This window comes from Corythoichthys intestinalis, chromosome 17 (genome assembly GCF_030265065.1).
Source record: "Corythoichthys intestinalis isolate RoL2023-P3 chromosome 17, ASM3026506v1, whole genome shotgun sequence".
NCBI classification, from domain to species: Eukaryota; Metazoa; Chordata; class Actinopteri; order Syngnathiformes; family Syngnathidae; genus Corythoichthys; species Corythoichthys intestinalis.
Window position 1 is genome coordinate 7,414,334 of NC_080411.1, and position 22,939 is coordinate 7,437,272.

General features: G+C 37.2%; 1 protein-coding gene across 1 annotated transcript in view; it reads right to left on the reverse strand.

The window, feature by feature from the left end:
- syk (spleen tyrosine kinase) overlaps positions 1 to 21,857 on the reverse strand; it is a 52,618-nt gene extending 30,761 nt beyond the window's left edge. Inside the window, exons 1-4 of the mRNA XM_057818377.1 lie at positions 21,659 to 21,857; positions 8,797 to 9,053; positions 4,089 to 4,536; positions 124 to 284 (exon numbers count right to left, since the gene is read on the reverse strand). Of these exons, the coding sequence (XP_057674360.1) occupies positions 124 to 284; positions 4,089 to 4,490 (563 nt within the window). The 5' untranslated portion in view covers positions 4,491 to 4,536; positions 8,797 to 9,053; positions 21,659 to 21,857. The remainder of the gene's footprint in view (positions 1 to 123; positions 285 to 4,088; positions 4,537 to 8,796; positions 9,054 to 21,658) is intronic.
- Between the last annotated feature and the right edge of the window lie 1,082 nt (positions 21,858 to 22,939).

Consider the following 22,939-nt stretch of genomic DNA (forward strand, 5'->3'; position numbering starts at 1 on the left):
TTTCTTATTTTACACTCTGAACCCTTTTGACCTTATAGGACAACTGTATTCTTCCAACAATTTTTTTTAAAAATTACTTCCGTCAGCAAGCACTCAAGAGATGAACGTTGGCAAAATACTTACAGAAATTTTCCATTTGTACGGGAGCCATTTTGAAGCCTTGGCTCTGAGTCCTCTCGAGTTATTTTTCCATGGAACCAAGGCATTCGTTCGTGAGCGGTGGCCGCAATCAGCTTCTCCAAATGTGGCCTTTGACTGATTATGGCTTGTTCCAGAGCTGTCCCCTGCTCAGAGAAGTTTTAGAGTCACTTTATTGTTTTCTCTCTTGTTAAAGGAGAAATATATAAGATTTGCACTTCAATTTTTCATTAAATGGCCCTTAAATTCATTAAAGATCCATGTTTTTTGGAAATACTTCTAACACGGTTATCAATAGTTAAGCCGAGACTTTCCCATTTTAAAAGTCCATTGTCAGCCCCGAAAATTATTGTTTTGATTCTGTGTTAACAACGGATGTCCAATCAGCCAATTACGAGATATGTAATTTGTCTTTGTCCAGGTTGCCAGACCTCTGTATGTACTTGTACCACAATTGCAAGTACTAATAGTAGAAGTACGTTTACTTCTATCACAAGTAGAGATGTCCGATCACGTCATTTTCAAAGTATCGGAATTGGCAAAAAATATTGGACATGCCTTTTTTTAATATATATATATATATATATATATATATATATATATATATATATATATATATATATATATATATATATATATATATATATATAAAATCGTTTTCTAATTGTATTTAACGTTACAGACATAATATGTTACACTCATCCAGAGTCTTTAGTTTAGGCTTAAGGTAGGGTTATCAAATTTATCCCGTTAACGGCGGTAATTAATTTTTAAAAAATTTATCACATCAAAATATTTAACACAATTAACGCATGCGCTGCACGACCCATTCACGCATTGTCGCGATCAATCTGTAATGGCGCCGTTTTACCCATTTAGAGAGATAAAAGGCAGCGTAAAATGAGTAGAGTGAATTTTGGCAGCCTTTGGAGCCTTTTTTTAATTGGCTAAAGCCTTACAATCCCTCTCCCTACGATTAGAAATATCGTGGAAAGCAATGTGGGGAAGAAAAGTAGTAATTGATCTTTTTTAACAACCTATGTTATTTCCCAACGCAGAGAAGATATATCAATTGGTACCACTACGCACAGTCATGGTTACACTTCCCATCATGCATTTGGGCAGAACAGTTAAATGGCTACAGTATCATTTACTGAAAGCTCAACAAATACACTAGATGGGAATATATAGTCACAACATACAAAGTCAAATTTATCCTTTAAGAATTACAAGTCTTTCTATCCGTGGATCCCTCTCACAGAAAGAATGTTAATAATGTAAATGCCATCTTGAGGATTTATTGTCATAATAACAAATACAGTACTTATGTACTGTATGTTGAATGTATATATTCGTACGAGTTTTATTCATTTTTTTCTTAATGCATTGCCAAAATGTATATGATCGGGAAAAATTATCGGGAGTGATTGGAATCTAATCGGGAGCAAAAAAAAGCAATCGGATCGGGAAATATCGGGATCAGCAGATACTCAAACTAAAACGATCGGATCGGGAGCAAAAAAAACATGATCGGAACAACCCTAATTACAAGTGCATGAACTTGCGTGTAGTTGTACTTAGGCATGTGCCAGTAAGAGATTTTGACGGCATGATAACCTTAAGCAAAAATACTGCGGTTTCACGGTATTACGTATTGCAATTATAGCTCTAAAATGTGTTATTTTGAGATGTATGGGATAAAATAAGTAGGGCTGTCAAAATTATCGCGTTAACGCGTGGTAATTAATTTTTTAAATTAATCACGTTAAAATATTTGACGCAATTAACGCACATGTCCCGCTCAGAAAGTATTCTGCCTTTTGGTAAGTTTTACAGCAAGGCTTTTTGTCCTGTTCAACAGCGAACTCTTGTGGTCGCTTAGCGACATGGTTTATTGCTTTCTTGCCAGTTCATTATGGCTGCACGACGTCTCGGGCTGATAATGTTGTGCTTATATGATCCTTGGACAAGATTTGTCCGTAAGTATGGTTGTTGTAAAGAATGTACATATTATGTTAGCAAGCGAAATGTTATATTTTTTGTATGAGACGCTTTTTGTTTATGTTTCGTGAACCTGTATAGCGTGCTTAGCTAACGTTGTTGCTAATGCAATGCTTGTGTACTTTTATTTTGTAGTTTTACGACGGTCTAAAGAGGACAATGGTTTGAGGCCATTTTATTAATAAATCAGATGAAAAAGGAAGAAGTCTAATTATTAAGGCGTCGTTCACTCTAGCTAGCGTCGTCTAGCTTTGGAAAAAGTAGACGCTTCGGAGTGAGGACAGCATAGACAGATTTAAATGACAGTAGAGTGAAATGCCCACTACAGTCCTTATGTACCGTATGCTGAATGTCCATCTTGTGTCTTATCTTTCCATTACAACAATTTATTTTATAGAATATATATATAATTTACAGAAAAATATGGCATATTTTATAGATAGTTTGAATTGCGATTAATTGCGATTAATTACAATTAATTAATTTTTAAGCTGTAATCAACTCGATTAAAAATTGTAATCGTTTGACAGCCCTAAAAATAAGTAATAAATTCAATTGAACAGGATTTTTTTTTATTTTTCACAACATATTTGAAAATAGGAATATCAACTTGAAGTAAATGTTAAAATAAATAAAATAACAAAAAAATAAATAACTGAAATATTTTAAATAAAAAGAAATAAATAGAACTTTTAGATTAAACCCACAGCCACAGCCCAAGTTGCTAAACATTACAACAAAAATAATTATCATCCATAAAAAAGTAAAAACACTTTTAAATAAAATTTACACACATATATACATATTATATATATACATATTATATATATATATATGGGCTGTCAAACGATTAACATTTTTAATCGAGTTAATTACAGCTTAAAAATTAATTAATCGTGATTAATCCCAATTAATCGCAATTCAAACCATCGATAAAATATGCCATATTTTTCTGTAAATTATTGGTGGAATGGAAAGATAAGACACAAGACGGATATATACATACAACATACTGTACAATAGTACTGTATTTGTTTATTATAACAATAAATCCACAAATGGCATTATTAACATTCTTTCTGTTAAAGTGATCCACGGATAGAAAGACTTGTAGTTCTTAAAAGATAAATGTTATAGTTACAAGTTATAGTAATTTTATATTGAAACCCCTCTTCATGTTTTCGTTTTAATAAAATTTGTAAAATTTTCAATCAAAAGTAGAGTTAATATAATAATAATAAGAATAAAAATAACAATAAGAATAGAGTGACCAAAGTCTGAGTAAGTTTTACGTGTATTTTGCATAGCTATTTTGATATGGAATGCCAGTTCATTTTGCATTGTTGTTTAACTGTGTGAGAATAGGCCCTCATTACTATATACTGAAGTGCTTTTCTTTTTGTGAAAAATATTTTTTTGGAGAGATAGGAATATTATTTTTGTTGTGCTTTCACTAAACGATACTTATGTTTGTTGTGAAGGAGTTGCCGAAGCTTATGCCAATAAACGGCGCAGTCCAAAGAACGCCTGTGTCCACTCGCCTTTATAACATATATATCTCTGTACATATCTTACCCAAAATACAACAAGAGACACATAATTGCCAATAACAGAAAGAAAACTTACAGAAATATGTGTGGAGCACAAATAGCACAATGCAACAGCATAAACGTCTCACAACTACTAATTCTCCCACGTTTAGAAGGAATAACATTAGTATTGAACGGCGCTGCCCCCAAGCGGCCGGTGGCAATCTCTTCACTCTTAATGTCCATAAACGGCGTCATTGTAATCTGTTTGAGGCAATGTGCGAGCGGGTCATTCAGTGCATGCGTTAATTGCGTCAAATATTTTAACGTGATTAATTTTAAAAAATTAATTACCGCCCGTTAACGCGATAATTTTGACAGCCATAGCAAAAATATTGACATTCTTGAGTGTAGACTAACCTGTAAGTTCCAGGTCTGCTTTACATATTCCAGAATGAGTTTTTCCTTTAAGTCCTCAAACGGCCCCACCTTAGGCTGCATGTTCTTGGGCCTGTTGCACGGCTTCTTCAGTCGACATACGAGGCCGTCCATCTCCTGGGAGTGGTAGTCAATCACATCAAGAGGGCTGTTGTGGCTTTTACCCCCAGCAATAGCGTACGATTCATTGGACTCTCTTTCAATGGTGTAGTGGTAGCAGCGGCCAGAATGTAACACAGAAAGAGCGAAACCTCCAAAATGGTTTCGACTTTGCCGGAGCAAATACAAGCCACTAACTGTACCCTGCTGCTGAAGATAGTCCTCGGCCTCCTCTCTTGTGATGTTGCCGTAAAAGAATGGCAAACTATTCACTCTGTCAGCCATTGTGGCCACCTTCAAAATGTCCGCTCACAACTTCAATATAATTTACCTGAAAAAACAAATAAAATATTGGATTAACCACATACATTTCACAGCTGGACAGTTGAAGTGGATTCACTGAAGAAAAACAAAAAAATTATGTTTGCTGCTGCCAGTTCAATTAATTACTGAGTGTCAATAGGTTAATATACAATAGAGTACTAATTTTTCGAAATTATGGAATCCACCAATCATCTTTCAGGAAACAGAATGCTGGTCTCCAATAGGGCTGCAACTAACGATTATTTTCACAATCGATTAATCGGACAATTAATTAAAACCATTAATCGATTAATCAGATAAATGTCACGTCTTTCAATTACCTTCACAATTTATCTTGAAGTTGTTTTCGGCATGTTTTAAGAAGCAATGATGACAAAATCGGTGACTATTTCCTTCAACTGTATCGATTATCAAATTTGTTGTGTAGATATACAGGGATATCTTCATTTTTCCCGATTAATGGGGACCGCACGCTCACATTTCTGCATAAAATGATCTTTGTCAAAATCACACAGATGAAAAAACTGTCTGCTTTAACTAACAACCACCCAAACATTTATAGGTTTTCATATTTTAATAAGGACAGTATGCAAACAATGACACAAGGGGGAAAAATAAGTGAGTAAACAATGACATTTAATATTTTGTGGTGCCCCCTTTGGTGGCAATAACTTCAACCAGATGCTTCCTGTAGCTGAAGATCAGTCTGGTACATCGATCAGAACTAATCTTGGCCCATTATTCTCTAAAAAAACTGCTGTAGTTCAGTCAGATTCCTCGGATGTCTGGCATGAATCGCTGTCTTTAGGTCATGCCACAGCATCTCAATGGGGTTCAAGTCTGGGCTTTTACTTGGCCACTCCAGAACGTGTATTTTGTTCCTGTGAAACCATTCTGAAATTGATTAACTTCTGTGTTTTGGATAATTCCTGATAAACTTTTGAATTCATTTTTCCATCAATGATTGCAAGTTGTCCAGGCCCTGAGGTAGCAAAACACAGCCCCAAATCATGATGCTCCCTCCACCATGCTCCACGGTATTGATGTTGGAAAGCCGTTCCATTTTTCCTCCACACAAGACGTTGTGTGTTACTCCCATACAATTCAACTTTGGTTTCATCAGTCCACAAAATATTTTGCCAAAACCTATGTGGAGTGTCCAAGTGCCTTTTTGCGAACATTAATCCAGCAACAATGTTTTTTAGACAGCAGCGGCTTCCTCCGTGGAGTCCTCCCATGAACACCATTCTTGGCCATAGTTTTACATATAGTTGATGTGTGCACAGAGATATTGGACTGAGCTTTCTGTAAGTCTTTAGCAGACACTCTAGAATTCTTTTTTACCTCTCTGAGTATTCTGCGCTGAACTCTTGGCGTCATCTTTGGTGGACGGCCACTCCTTGGGAGAGAAGCAACAGTGCTAAAATCGCTCCATTTGTAGACAACTTCTCTGAATGTTGATTGATGAACATCCAGACTTTTAGAGATGGTTTTGTATCCTTTCCCAGCTTTATACAAATCAACAATCCTTGATCGCAGGTCTTCAGACAGCTCTTTGGACCGAGCCATGATGCGCATCAGACAATGCTTCTCATCAAGATAATTCTTACCAGGTGTGTGTTTTATAGTGGGCTGGGCAGATTTAAACCACTCATCATTGATTGGGCACACACCTGACTAAAACTGTTAAATTGTACTGTCTAAAGAAATCACTGGCACAGTCCAATATCTATGTGCACACATCAACTATATGTAAAATTATGGCCAAGAATGGTGTTCATGGGAGGAAGCCACTGCTGTCTAGAGAAAACATTGTTGCTCGTTTATTGCTCGCAAAAAGGAACTTGGACACTCCACAGAAGTTTTGGCAAAATATTTTGTGGACTGATGAAACCAAAGTTGAATTGTTTGGGAGTAACACACAACTTCATGTGTGGAAGAAAAATGGAACAGCTCACCAACATCAACACCTCATCCCCACCCGGAAGCATGGTGGAGGAACCATCATGATTTGGGGCTGTTTTGCTACCTCAGGGCCTGGACAACTTGCAATCATTAATGGAAGAATGAATTCAAAAGTTTATCAGGATTTTTTGCAGGAAAACCTAAGGCCGTCTGTCAGACAGTTGAAGCTTAAAAGAGGAAAATACCCGTTCTGGAGTTTGAGATACTGTGGCATGACTAAAAGACGGCGATTCATATCAGCCATCCCAGGAATCTGAAACTACAGCAGTTTTGTAGTGAAGAATGGGCCAAGATCCGTCCTGATCCCAATCGATCGGGTCCGATCACGTCATTTTCAAAGTATCGGAATCGGCAAAAAAATATCGGACATGCCTTTTTTTAATATATATATATTTTCTACTTAAATCATTTTCTAATTGTATTTAACGTTACTGACAAAATGTCTTACATTCATCCAGAGTCTTTAGCTTAAAGTAGGGCTATCAAATTTATCGCATAAACGGCGGTAAATAATTTCTAAAAAATTAATCACGTTAAAATATTTCATGCAATTGACGCATGCGCTGCACGACCCACTCACGCATTGTCGCGTTCAATCTATAATGGCGCCATTTTCCCTATATATAGAGCTAACAGGCAGCGTAAAATGAGTAGAGAGAATTTTGGCAGTGTTTGGAGCCTCATATTAATTGGCTGAAGCTTTTAAATCCCTCTCTCAACAATTAGATACAGTGGGGAGAACAAGTATTTGATACACTGCCAATGGGTTGGCAGTATATCAAATACTTGCTCTCCCCACTGTATATCGTGGGAAGCCATGTGGGGAAGAACGTTAGTGGTTGATCTTTTCCTTAACACCCTATGTTACTTCCCAACGCAGAGAAGATATATCAATTGGTGCCACTACGCACAGTCATGGTTGCACTTCCCATCATGCATTTGGGCAGAACAGTTAAATGGCTACAGTATCATTTACTGAAAGCTCAACAAATACACTAGATGGCAATATTTAGTCACAATATACAAAGTAACATTTATTCTTTAAGAATTACAAGTCTTTCTATCCGTGGATCCCTCTCACAGAAAGAATGTTAATAATGTAAATGCCATCTTGAGGATTTGTCATAATAAACAAATACAGTACTTAGGTAATGTGTGTTGAATGTATATATTCGTCCGAGTTTTATTCATTTTTTTCTTAATGCATTGCCAAAATGTATATCATCGGGAAAAATTATTGGGAATGATTGGACTTGAATCGGGAGCAAAAAAAAAAGCAATCGGATCGGGAAATATCGGGATCGGCAGATACTCAAACTAAAACGATCGGGATCGGATCGGGAGCAAAAAAGCATGATCGGAACAACCCTAGTCCTGATCAATGTGCCAGACTGATCTGCAGCTAATAAATATGAAAATCTATAAATGTTTGGGTGGTTTTAGTTAAAGCAGACACTGTTTTTTCATCTGTGTGATTTTGACAAAGATCAGATCACATTTGATGATTTTATGCAGAAATGTGAGAAATTTCAAAAGGTTTTTCATACCACTGTAGTTTAGACAGTAAGATGTTTGAAAATTGGCAAAAATGTGAATAGTTGTTCTTCAAAGTAAAAGCAGATTTTTGTTCATGTCCTACTTTGACTTAATAAAAATATAATGAAGAAATCTCATAATATTTACAACAGAAGTTATATACAGTATGTCATAATTTCAAGAATTTAGATAAGTTGAAGAGGGTCCTAAATGATTAATCGGTTCTCAAAATAGTTGCCGATTAATTTGCTAATCGATTAGTTGCACCTCTAGTCTCCAACAATACTTGGTTTATTTTCTGTAGGTGATTTATTGAAATCTTTAGCAGCTTGCGATGCGGTCATTTGGGGCACGGATGATGTCTTTTCTCGTCACAAAAAATTGTAAAGTTGTACATTTCATTACATTTTCTTCAATTGCACGTGTTTCCTAAGTTAGGGACCTATCGAAACATTACAGAAATCATGGAACTAAGAAACATTTGAAAAGGGAACTGAATATTTTCCTAAAAAGAAATTGCAAAAGCATGGACAATTGTTTTAATTTTTCTCCATTCATGTGACGAACATGTGCATTTACTTTCCAACAATTTAACAGCTTAATTTAGGACATCGTTCGTTCACAAAAACATCAGTATTGTATAAAAACATTATTCCAAGACAGATAAAAAGGGTAAAAAGTGTTTTTGTAGTGCTGTTGTAGAAGACCATTGGCTGAATGTTTCAAGCATGAATAGATTTGAAATAAATTGATCATGTATACTTACTATATGTTCTGTAGTGATGATGTAACCTCTTCAGTTTTTCAAGCAATCCAATACTGTAAGCGATATGGCATTATGTCCAATTCAACTGGTAGCTGACAAAGAAGATATTTGCCGTTGAAATGTGAACGCGGTGGAAAGGTGACGCTTTGAAGCTTCCTCATTTCGGAGGCTTCCTTGACAAATGGGTTCTTAATACTTCCCCTTCTTCTTTTAAGAACATTGAACTTGCCAGGGCCAATCAGGGAGGAACAGATCAACTGAAAAAAAAAGAAATATAATTTATGCTAGTAAGAAAGGATCTACTGATTTTAATGCTTGTTTTTGACAATAGTACATGTTTAAGATGTGGATTTTGCATTGCTGTGTTCAACCATTTATAGTTCGTCCACGCAAACTTTTGAGACCACCCCAAGAGCAATGTAGTATGTCTAAAGACATTATTTGCAGATTTGAAGATTGAAGTATAGCAATTGGATGCTAAAATCTACAAAGCAAAATTCACTAATTTAATGGTTATTTCAACACAAATGAAAATCCTCCCCATATTTTGGCTAAAACTCACTGTTGCTTTACTTTCGTCCCAAAAACGAAAAACAAATTTGCACATTTTTTACATCTATTACATATTAAAATGAAACACAACTCTGTCAGTCAGTCATGTGCAATGACCAAATCAAGGTTACCATTCAGGAAGTGCCAGCTGGCTTTGGTTGGTTTCACAATTTTTAGTTCTCACTTTTTGTAAAGAATGTTTAGAAAGAGTAGAATTAGTACCCAAAAATGGATTTAAAGTAGCAAAATGTTAAGTTTTGCAATTCAATTGTTCATTAAATGGCCCTAATATTTCAATAGAAATTAAAGAAATACTGTACATCTAACACGGTTCTCAATGGTTAAACCGATATTTTTACCAATTTATAAGTCGATTTCAGCCGTAAAACTTGTTTTTAATCTGTGCCGCCTTCCACCAATCAGCCTATAGACCCCACTCACCAAAGTCACACAATGACGTGTCGCTGTATCCGGCCACCATAAAGTCCGTCATTGTTTATCCGTATTCTCAATGGTTTCAATTTGTCGTGCAATTTATAGTGCAATTCATGGAAGCCCCGGTGCTTTCAGACGCTGTAAACTCATTAGATGCGTTGCATAAAAGGTGTTATGTGGAAAAGCTTCAGTCTATCCATTCGCTAGATCCATATTTGATGCCTAAATCGATATTTTTCGACCCACTGTCTTCGCCGTCTCTGCCTGACATCTGCTACAATTAAGATCATTGCGAGGCTAATCGCCGACAACATACGGTTTCAAATTCAAGATGTTTATTTCTTCCGCCATGATTATTTTTTGAATAATATTTAGCTGGTACCAAGTGAAAGAAGCTGGCCTCGTCTACGGATCATCAGTTAAAAAGGGGTGTCCAAACTTTTTGCAGAGGGGGCCAGATTTGGTGTGGTAAAAATGTGGGGGGTTACCGTGGCTGATTTACGTAGAACAATATATCTAAACAATTTTTAGCAAGCCCTTCTGTGTGTCACATTTGCTTTATTTATTTATTTTTAATTCATAATTTCAATTTCTCGCCTTTGTGGCGTTCTCTTTCGACACTCAGGCTCTTGCGAAATACTGCTGCTGTGAAATTAAACTAGCTTCAAGTTGCTATAATTTCTCGCTGCGTATCTTCCTTGTAATGTTGTCATACATGTCAGCGTGTCTTGTTTGGTAATATCGCGTCATATCGAACTCTTTGAAAACAGCGACTGTCTCTTTGCAAATGAGGCAGACACCGTTGTTGCGTATTGTATTGAAGAAATAGTCCAATATCCACCTATCCTTGAAGCGTCAGCCATCGCAGTCAACTTTTTTTTTAATTGATTGTCGCCATTTTAGAAAATTGAAAGTAAAGGGTCACACGGAGTAATGTTGCTTAGAGTGCTGCTCTTAAAGTTTTTCAAAGTTTCGCGAGAATAGACTAGGCTGTGGACAAGATAGTTGTAGATATCAGGGTAGCAGATGTCAGGCAGAGACGGCGAAGACAGCGGGTCGAAAAATATCGATTTAGGCATCAAATATGGATCTGGCGAATGGATAGACTGAAGCTTTTCCACATAACGCCTTTTATGCAACGCATCCAATGAGTTTACAGCGTCTAAAAGCACCGGAGCTTCCATGAATTGCACTATAAATTGCACGACAAATTGAAACCATTGAGAATACGGATAAACAATGACGGACAATATGGCTGCCGGATACAGCAACACGTCATTGTGTGACGTTGGTGAATGGGGTCTATACTTTTGTCCGGCCCATTTTTGGAGTTTTGTGTAAAATGTAGGGCTGTCAAACGATTAAAATTTTTAATCGAGTTAATTACAGCTTAAAAATTAATTAATCGTAATTAATCGCAATTCAAACCATCTATAAAATATGCCATATTTTTCTGTAAATTATATATATATTCTGTAAAATAAATTGTTGGAATGGAAAGATAAGACACAAGATGGATATATACATTCAACATACGGTATATAAGGACTGTAGTGGGCATTTCACTCTACTGTCATTTAAATCTGTCTATGCTGTCCTCACTCCGAAGCGTCTACTTTTTCCAAAGCTAGACAGCTAGTGAACGACGCCTTAATAATCAGACTTCTTTTTTTTTCATCTGATCTATTAATAAAATGGCCTCAAACCATTGTTCTCTTTAGCCCGTAGTGAAACTACAAAAAAAAAGTACACAAGCATTGCATTAGCAACAACGTTAGCTTAGCACGCTATACAGGTTCACTAAACATTAACAAAAAGCGTCTCATACAAAAAATATAACATTTCGCTTACTAACATAATATGTACATTCTTTACAACAACCATACTTACGGACAAATCTTGTCCAAGGATCATATAAGCACAACATTACAACATAGGCGTCAGCCCGAGACGTCATGCAGCCGTATTGAACTGGCAAGAAAGCAATAAACTATGTCGCAAAGTGACCAAAAGAGTTCGCTGTTAGACAGCACAAAAAACCTTGCTGTAAAACTTACCAAAAGGCAGAATAATGTCTGACATGGGACAGTGCGGGACATGTGCGTTAATTGCGTCAAATATTTTAACGTGATTAATTTAAAAAATTAATTACCGCGCGTTAACGCGATAATTTTGACAGCCCTAGTAAAATGATAATGATTTAATTATTTTCTATTCTCTCGTGTTTTTTCAATGCAAGCAAAATAAATGAAGATATTACTACCAAAGCATTTGTAATTGCAATCATTTTCTGGGATAAATTGAGCATTATCTGACATAATTGCAGGGCTGCCAATACTTTTGGTCAGCAGTGTATGCATACAGTATTCGTTGCGTACTTGTACTTCAGTACGTTTACTTATACTACAAGAACGTGTACTTAATTTTAGTCGACTATAGTTATTTGTATGTCATGTGTCTGTTTACTGATGTGTGCTTGCACTACAAGTATGTGTTTTTGCTTGTACTTAAACCACAAGTATGTGTATTTGCATCTACTTGTAGTACAGGTACGTGTATTTGTGACTACTTGTACTTACAATGACAAGGACATACACATTTTGATTAGTCAGGTTCAGCCTTTAACATTATACCCTTATAGTATGTGCTGCATGTCAAAGAAAAAATACATTATGTTCCTTATAGTCGGTGTGTTCCTTATAGTCTGTGCTGCATGTCAAAGAAAAAATACATTGTGTTCATTACTTTAGCTAGAACCACCTCTTCCCCACCACCCCACACACACGCAAATAACTCCTCGCTCAAACTTTACTTTACTGTATCTCGCTGCCACACAAAGTGGCACAGATTGCACAACACTGTGACATTTCAAACTATATGTATCTATGTCAGTCTCCACCCTTCACTGATCTAAAACGTTTACTTCCTCAAATTGCTTTTACACCAGCTTAAAATCATCTTTCTTCAACCGTGGTATGGATAACGCAAGTCTCAATGAGTTAGCAGGAACGAAAAGTGAAACGTTTGATGAGAATAAGGTGACCATTTTATCACATGCTCTAACCACTATCAAATCACTTTTTTTTTACATTTGGCACATAAAACAGCACAAACCATAGTCTCAAAAAACTTCTCCAACTGGCAAAGTACAGCTGAGGGAGCCCCATATTCTCGTCAATAATCTCTAATTGGCCTTGCCATATTTTTTTCAAATTGTACATAAAACAAATCCCCAAATCCAGAGGGTGTTGTCAGATTATATTTGCACATTAATTTCTATATTTATATTTGATCATTGCTGTTCTATTACTGTCCCCAGGCTTATTCAAAAAAGCGACTCCTCCGTTTTCTGAAAACATTTGATAAACTGACAGGAATTATTGTTGACACTTTGTCGTGGTGAGTATTTTTCCACTGTGTACGAACCCATGGAGGCTGGCATAGCCCCCCCCCCCCCCAAGGTGGCCAAACAATGTCACTGCATGTAATTGACTTTCATATACAGTGTATATGAATTTAAAATTAAGACTTTGCTGGTTTTAAAGCAATAAAAAAACAACAAAAATGAATTAAATGAACAAAAAAAAGTTTTATAATGGGTCAAAATAATTTTTCGAAGAGATCATGTGACTTGCACTTTAGACAGGGTCATTTGCTTTGGGGAAAATTATCGAAAGGGTTGTGTTCGAACAGATCCAGACTTTTATGATGCAAAACAATCTTTTTAACTCATTTCAGTCTGGATTTCGGCCACAACACAGCACCGAGACCGTGCTTATCAAAGTCCTAAATGATATTCGTCGGAATACCGATGCAGGCAAATCATCTGTTCTGTTACTATTGGATCTCAGCGCCGCATTCGACACCGCTGATCACAACATACTACTCAGCAGATTGGAACAGTGGGTATGGCTTACTGACACTATACTTCAGTGGTTCACGTCCTATTTATATGATAGGGATTTCTTTGTGTCAATCGGAAACCATCAGTCAGAACGAACCAAATTCACGTGTGGAGTCCCTCAAGGGTCAATTCTTGGACCACTCTTATTTAACATCTTTATGCTTCCCTTAGCTCAGATAATGGAACAGTATGACATCTCCAATCACACCTATGCAGATGACACACAACTGTACATTTCTGTGTCCCCACATGATTATAGTCCCTTAGTCTCCCTGATTAAATGCATTCATCAAATCAATGAATGGATGTGCCAGAATTTTCTCCAGTTAAATGTGGAGAAGACAGAGGTGATCATTTTTGGGCCAAAAAGGAAAGGTCAAAGATAAGCAGGCAACTTAGCTCAATGTCCCTTACAGCTACAAATCAAGTCAGAAACCTTGGCGTAATTATTGACTCAGACCTAAAATTTGATAGCCATCTAAGTCCGTCACTAAATCCGCTTATTACCACCTAAAAAATATAACCAGAATTAAGGGGCTTCTGACTCAACAAGACATGGAAAAACTTATGCATGCATTCATTTTCAGCAGATTGGACTATTGCAACGGTATATTTATGGGTCTTGAAAAAATCAGTCAGGAAGCTGCAGCTAGTACAGAATGCTGCAGCCAGAGTCCTCACAAATACAAGGAATCTGGACCACATTACACCGGTTTTGAAATCGCTACACTGGCTTCCAGTGAGTCAAGGAATAGACTATAAAATACTACTGCTCGTCTACAAAACACTTAATGGCCTTGGACCAAACTACATGCTTGATTTGTTAGATTCCTATGAGACATGTAGACCCCTAAGGTCATCTGGAACCGGTCTTCTGCATGTTCCAAGAACAAGAACCAAGCAGGGTGAGGCAGCATTTAGTTATTATGCTCCTCACCTCTGGAATAAGTTACCTGAACGTCTGAAGTATGCTCAAACTGTTAGCTCTTTTAAATCAGGGCTAAAAATGCTTTTGTTTAGCACTGCATATCCATAACTGTCTATATATTTCAATCTACTTGCTTTCTATTCCTCTTGTGCTTATCTCCATTGCTGATTCAAATTATTATTAGTAGTAGTAGTTTTTGTTTTATTTTTATTTTATTTATTTTTATTCTATTGGTTATTACATGTGATTTTTATGTATAATTTTATTTCCGATTTTGATTGTCTTAAATGTGATTTTTATGATCTTCATGTGATGTAAAGCACTTTGAATTGCCTTGTGTTGAATTGTGCTATATAAATAAATTTGCCTTGCCTTGCCTTTGATTAGCCAAAACTACCTGAGGACAGAAAAGGCAAGATGGATAATGACTTAACTTCTTCAAATAAAAAAAAAGTTCATTTTCGACGTATTATTATAAATATTCTTGCCTGGAATATTCAGTCAAAAAGGATGCCTTCTCCTGTTTTACCTGCCGCCATTTTTGAAACTGACCGTGTTGACGATTCGTTTTCCATGGGTGAGTGCGACGAGGATAAAACTTTGCAGTAACTTGGATATCGACGCGGAACGCAAAAATCGCCGTCTACGTCTCCACTTCAAAAGACAGAAAAATACACGCACCACTCCCCCCTCCCCCCCCCACACACACACAGCTGGGATGCCTGTATATACAAGTATGGGCGAAGCAACAAACCAAGCATACAGTGGTATGAAAAGTATCTAAACCTTTTGGAATCTCTCACATTTCTGCATAAAATCCCCATCAAATATGATCTGATCCTTGTCAAAATCACACAGATGAAAAAACAGTATCTGCTTTAACTAAAACCACCCAAACATTTATAGGTTTTCATATTTTAATGAGGATAGTGTGCAAACAATGACATAAAGTGGAAAAATAAGTAAGTGAACCATCACATTTAATATGTTGTGCCCCCCCCCCCCCCCCCTTTGGCAGCAATAACTTCAACTAGACGCTTCCTGTAGCTGCAGATCAGTCTGGCACATCGATCAGAGCTAATCTTGGGCTATTCTACTCTACAAAACTGCTGTCGTTCAGTCAGATTCCTGGGATGTCTGGCATGAATCACTGTCTTTAGATCATGCCACAGCATCTCAATGGGGTTCAAGTCTGGACTTTGACTTGGCCACTCCAGAACATGCATTTTGTTCTTCTGAAACCATTCGGAAGTTGATTTACTTCTGTATTTTGGATCATTGTCTTGTTGCAGCATCCATCCTCTTTTTAGCATTAACTGTCTGACAGACGGCCTAACGTTTTCTTGGAAAACATCCTGATAAACTTTTGAATTAATTCTTCCATTAATGATTGCAAGTTGTCCAGACCATGGGGTAGCAAAACAGCCCCAAATCACGATGCACCCTCCACCATGCTTCACGGTGTTGATGTTGGAAAGCCGTTCCATTTTTCCTCCACACAAGACGTTGTGTGTTACTCCCAAACAATTCAACTTTGGTTTCATCAGTCCAAAAAATATTTTGCCAAAACCTCTATGGAGTGCCTTTTTGCGAACATTTAATGAGCAACAATGTTTTTTTAGACAGCAGTGGCTTCCTCCGTGGAGTAATCCCATGAACACCATTCTTGGCCATAGTTTGACATATAGGTGATGTGTGCACATAGAAATTGGACTCCACCAGTGATTTATTTAAGTCCTTAGCAGATACTTAGGGTTCTTTTTTTTTTTACCTCTCTGAGTATTCTGCGCTGAACTCTTGGCATCGTCTTTGGTGGACGGCCACTCCTTGAGAGAAAAGCAACAGTGTCAAACTCTCTCCATTTGTAGACAACTTCTCTGACTGTCGATTGATGAACATCCAGACTTTTAGAGATGGTTTTGTATCCTTTCCTAGCTTTATAGAAATCAACAATCCTTGATCGCAGGTCTTCAGACAGCTCTTTCGACAGAGCCATGATGCACATCAGACAATGCTTCTCATCAAGACAATTCTTACCAGGGGTGTGTTTTATAGTGGGCTGGGCAGCTTTAAACCACTCATCAGTGATTGAGCACACACCTGACCTAAATTGTTTGGTAAAAATTGGTTTCAATTGCTCTTTAACTCTGATTAGGCAGAGGGTTCACTTACTTATTTTCCCCCTTCTGTCATTGTTTGCATGCTAGCCTCATTAAAATATGAAAACCTATAAATGTTTCGGGGATTTTAGTTAAAGCAAACACTGTTTTTTCATCTGTGTGATTTTGACAAAGATCAAATCACATTTGATTATGATTTTATGCAGAAATGTGAGAAATTCCAAAAGGTTCAGATACTTTTTTCATTCCACTGTATATCTTGCAAGTGAACTTTATTGCTGACACTGCATTTCAGGGTCATCAACATGTTTTGCCCCCCCCCACAACAGTCAAACTCCGCATATGCCTTCCCCTGCCCTGTATAAGAAAAGATACCCGTCCCCTTGGAGAGAATTACAGCTCTGACTCATGTTGCATTAAATTATTTCATGTTTTTCCCTGTACAGTGTACACACTTATGCAACCAAATTTTCTCAGCTGACGAGTTTTACTTCCCCTGAATAAGTTTTGAAATGATGCATCTTTGTTTTTTTTCACTTTCTATCACCAACTACCTGGAATTTCAAGAGCGGTGTGTCGACTTTTCATGCAGTCTATTGTACATACTCACTTTTCCCAATTTATAACCTCCTGGTCCCTCACCATCTGTCGGGTTAACCTCAGCCTCCCTACTCAGCGTCATCACTTCCTCCATCTGCCATACCCAGCCCGCCATAAATGTTGTACATTAGCCTGACTTTGGTATAAGCAGTGTGGGTTCAGTTCTCACTCAGTATTAATGTCAGAACAAAGGAACACCCATTTCAGCCTGCCTTTCTTTGGAATTACACACTAAGTGTCAGAAAAACTACACTGATATCACGGTACACCCAAAAAAAAAAGTCTAATATAATTTACGGTAAAATGGTAACCTGCACTGTAAAAAATACGGTGACAAGGTAAAAATCAATACGCTAATGTAAATAACTTCCGTATAACAGTCATTAAATAAACTAGTGGCAACGACAGCTGCCAATATTTTACCGTAAACTATACACATTATTTTCCAGTTCCGTAATGACTTTTAGATTGACACATTGAATTTTACGGTAAACTACCGGCAACCACAGCTGCCAGTACATTTACACTGTGAAATTTACGGTAAACTATTGGTAACCACAGCTGACGGTAGTTTTTTATCTTGCCAGTAGCCACAGTTGAACAAATTTTCCCGTAAATTATACAGAATTTATATACATTATCGTATTGATTTTTACTGTATATTGTCACCGTATTTTAACAGTGTAGGCTATCAGATCTGCTGGTATTTTACCGTAAATTATACAGCCTTTTTATTTGGTGTACCGTGATAACTTTTACATTGTCACCGTATATTTAACGGTGAACGACTGGCAACCACAGATGCCTGTATTTTACCTTAAATTTTACAGATTTTTTAACAGTGTAGATACACAAGTTGTTTGATTATTACATTTAAATCAGGGGTGCTCAAACCGGTCCTCAAGGACGGCTGAGGATCCTGAAGCACAGTCTGTTTAACCAATGAGGTTTCTGCTAAAAAAAGCAACACCTGACTACAATCAACTGATTACACTTGTAAGACACCTGATTGGTGCAAAAGTGTCCTCCTGTTTTGTTGGAAAGAAATCCAGCTTCCAATGCGGCCCAATGTGGAATAGTTTGGGTGTGTATTGGGTTTGTTCAGCCAAAAAGAAGCTCTCACCAACATTACTATGGTAATTTTCGCACTATAAGGCGCACCGGACTATAAGCCACCACCCACCAAATTTGGCTCAAAAACGGCATTTGTTTATAGATAAGCCGCCGCTGTCCTCACAGTATTATGGGATATTTACACCAAAATATATTAACCGGTAACACTTTATTTGACAGCGGCATCATACGAATGTCATTAGAAGCTTTGAACCCATTGCCTGTAAAACTTCATTGCTTCAAGAAGCTTCATTTGGCCATCACTACTTCCTTGGGGGAGACAGTCAACCTCTGCTGCCACGCTGTTGTTGTCCAACATGCCTCCTAGCATGCAGTGCAGTGTTTAAGATGTAAGTAACAATCAAAATTCATTTTCTGTGCTAGCTATTTCTTCAGTTACTGTTCCAGTTGTTTCATTAATTGCTAGTGATGGTATTTGGTAACACTTTATTTGACATTGGCGCCATAAGACTGTCATTAGACAATCATAATTATAACTGTCATGAGCTTTAATGAATGCTTACAACAGATGTCATTTAGTGTTTTAAATGATCTCACTTTTGAATAGATGGAAAACATCTAAGATGGACATAAATGTATTGACATAATTTGCTGGATGACACTTAATGACATCTGTCATAAGCATTCAGTAATGCCCATGATGGTCTTATGTCAGTCTTATGACGCCGCTGTCAAATAGAGTGTTACCTATAGAGGCAGTGGGACATCTGGGCATTAATGACATCACCAGCCACAACAAAGCGTTGCCATATTGAAAACGGGGCAAAAGACGAGTGACAAGCAGTTGCTCTGTCGTGCATTGTAATACAAACGCGTTGAACTTTCGTCTTATTTGCGAGCTTTTTTCCGTCGGAATGACTAAAAGTTGCTGTGTTGCGGGTTGTCTCACAAGGAAGAGTTCGGAGCCGCATTTGAAGTTCTTCATTCTTCCTCATGAGAAGAAAAGGAGAAACAAATGGCTGAAAGCAATTAATCGAGGAACCGTAAAAGAAGACGGTTCCGTGGACTATTCTCGCCTGTGGGAACCTAAATCCAAGCACATTTACGTTTGGAGCCGAGATTTTATTACTGGTGAGTAAACTAATTGATTTTTTTTTTTTTGCCCCAATTAGCTGCTAGGATTCAAAAGACTAGGCAGTGGTTATTATTACCGTAACCGGCAACTCACAAAGCATTTTTTTTTTTTTTGCCATGAACTGCTCTGATTAGTCAATCGGTATATTATTGGCCTGGTGGGAATTGGTTATTTTGCCGTGACGTGTTCACGGCTAAATAATGCTTGGAGGCGAATTACCGGTTACGGCAGAAATAATCACTCCGTATATACTACCAGTTTTCTTAGTTCCACACAGTACATATTCCACGTAATTGATAAAGGTCAACTTACTGGGTGACTTTATGAGGTAGTTGTATATGTTTCCGAACTCCACTGCAGGCCATTCCTTTGGAATGTTTATCCAGCTATCAGCTGCGACTTTGTATGGGCAGCTTTGTAAGCCAATAAACGCTAATTTTAAATTGCATCGACTCCTTCCGTCTGTCGGCAGTGACTCGTGATAATAGTAAGCCACGTTTAAGACAGTTTTAGGAAAAAAGACTCAAAACACACCTGAAATATATGAATTTCAGACGTTTGTCTATGGAATGTTTGGCTGTGCGTTTCCCCCTTCACAAAATGGCGACACGTTGCTAAGCGAGGTGACGTCATTGTGACATCACGCCGACTTCCTCCATACCATTAACTAAAGATGTCCCGATCGATCGGCATCCGATCACGTCATTTTCAAAGTATCGGAATTGGCAAAAAAATATCGGACATGCCTTTTTTTAATATATATATATTTTTTTTAATTAAATCGTTTTCTAATTGTATTTAACGTTACAGACAGAATGTCTTACATTCATCCAGAGTCTTTAATTTTGGCTTAAACTAGGGCTATCAAATTTATCGCGTAAATGGCGGTAATTAATTTTTTTAAAATTAATCACGTTAAAATATTTAATGCAATTAATGCATGCGCTGCACGCCCCACTCACGCATTGTCGTGTTCAATCTATAATGGAGCCGTTTTACCTATATATAGAGCTAACAGGCAGCGTAACATGGGTAGAGAGAATTTTGGCAGTCTTTGGAGTCTCTTTTTAATTGGCTAAAGCCTTAAAATCCCTCTCTCAACAATTAGAAATATCGTGTGAAGCAATATGGGGAAGAACGGTAGTGGTTGATCTTTTCCTTAACATCCTATGTAACTTCCCAATGCAGAGAAGATATACCAATTGGTGCCACTACACACAGTCATGGTTGCACTTCCCATCATGCATTTGGGCAGAACAGTTAAATGGCTAAAGTATCATTTACCGAAAGCTCAACAAATACACTAGATGGCAATATTAAGTCACAATATACAAAGTCACATTTATCCTTTAAGAATTACAAGTCTTTCTATCCATGGATCCCTCTCACAGAAAGAATGTTAATAATATAAATGCCATCTTGAGGATTTATTGTCATAATAAACAAATACAGTACTTATGTACTGTATGTTGAATGTATATATTCGTCCAAGTTTTATTCATTTTTTTCTTAATGCATTGCCAAAATGTATATGATCGGGAAAAATTGTCGGGAATGATTGGAATTGAATCGGGAGCAAAAAAAAAAAAAAAGCAATCCGATCGGGAAATATCGGGATCGGCAGATACTCAAACTAAAACGATCGGGATCGGATCGGGAGCAAAAAAACATGATCGGAACAACCCTACCTCAAACCATTTAAAATCAAATGTTTCAAAAAGCGTTCACAAATCTGCTTATTCATTTGAAAACAAGTATATTTTAAAGAGTCCAATGTGTTAGGATACTTTGCTTGATGACAACAACAAAAATTTATTACAATGTATTGATTTGAAAAACACACAAAAAATGTCTTATGGGCCAGGTTTAGGGGGAAAAATTAATTTAAAAATAAACTTAACACAATATCTATTTGTATCGTGGTTAAATTACAGTCTTTTGCTTCCAATAACTTATGTTTCATCTTTTTTTTGCTATTTCCCTTGCGTTTACTTGCCTCGCGTTGCTGCGCCACAGTGACCCATTTATATAGGAAATGACTGACATCTGGTGGATGGTCTTATGAAATAAATCGTATTGGTATCCAGTAGTATGCGAATAGAGGTCATACTCACGCCATGGAATGCAGTCCTCCACAGTCGCATTGTCCATTTTGGCTTACTCGGCTATCATCTCAATACAAATTTATTTTCTAATTCGTCTTATTGCGTGACGTAAACAGGGAGGAGAAGCAGCGGTATCCCATCATCACTGCTCTGGGACGCTTGTCGATGCTTCCGTCCCATAGCTGCTGGATTTCTCAACCACTTCCAATTGGTCCAGACGTACAAACACGCGCTCATCCGAGCGACCAATCACGCTGAAGCAGACGCCACGTTCTCAAATCCTTCCAAACAAGACCGTGAGTTGTACTTTAGAATGTAGGTAAATACAATTACCGGTAGAGGTCAGTGTTGCTAAAATTCACTATGAATTCACTATGCATTATGAACCTAAATTTTAAATATTTTGGATTTGTGAGAAATAGAAACCAGCGAGAGAGAGAAATATAATATGATGATATAGTATGGGATAATTATACTGGATATAAAGATAAAAAGGTAAGAAAATAAACATTAATACTTCCTCATATTTTTTCTTTCTAACACCTACAGTGAAGAAAATAAGTATTTGAACACCCTGCTATTTTGCAAGTTCTCTCACTTAGAAATCACGGAAGGGTCTGAAATTTTCCTCGTAGATGCATGTCAACTGTGAGGGATAATCTAAAAAGAAAAATCCAGAAATATGTGATTTTTTAAACAATTTATTTGTGTGATACAGCTGCAAATACATTAGGGCAAATAAGTATTTAGTCAGCCACTAATTGTGCAAGTTCCCCCATTTGAAAATATTAGAGAGGCCTGTAATTGTCAACATGGGTAAACCTCAACCATGAGAGACCGAACGTGGGGAAAAAAACTAGAAAATCACATTGTTTGATTTTCAAAGAATTTATTTGCAAATCATGGTGGAAAATAAGTATTTGGTCAATACCAAAAGCTCATCTCAACACTTTGTTATGTCCGCTTTGTTGGCAATAACGGAGGCCAAACTTTTTCTGTAACTCTTCACAACCTTTTCACACACTGTTGCTGGTATTTTGCCTAATGCTATTCTAACGCTCTGAGCCACCTAGCATTGCGTACGCAACGGCGTCATAACCCCCTTCCCTTCCTCCCCTCTCCTGCTCTGCTTTCTCCAGGTCTCTCAGACATTTCTCGCGTCATTCAACCAACATAGAAACGCATAGTAATGCTCGTCTTTCCATCCTCAGTAACGGTAACAGTGTTGCAAAGATGGAAAAAGTAATTACTTAGATTACTCACGACTGACAAAAATAACGCCGTTAATAA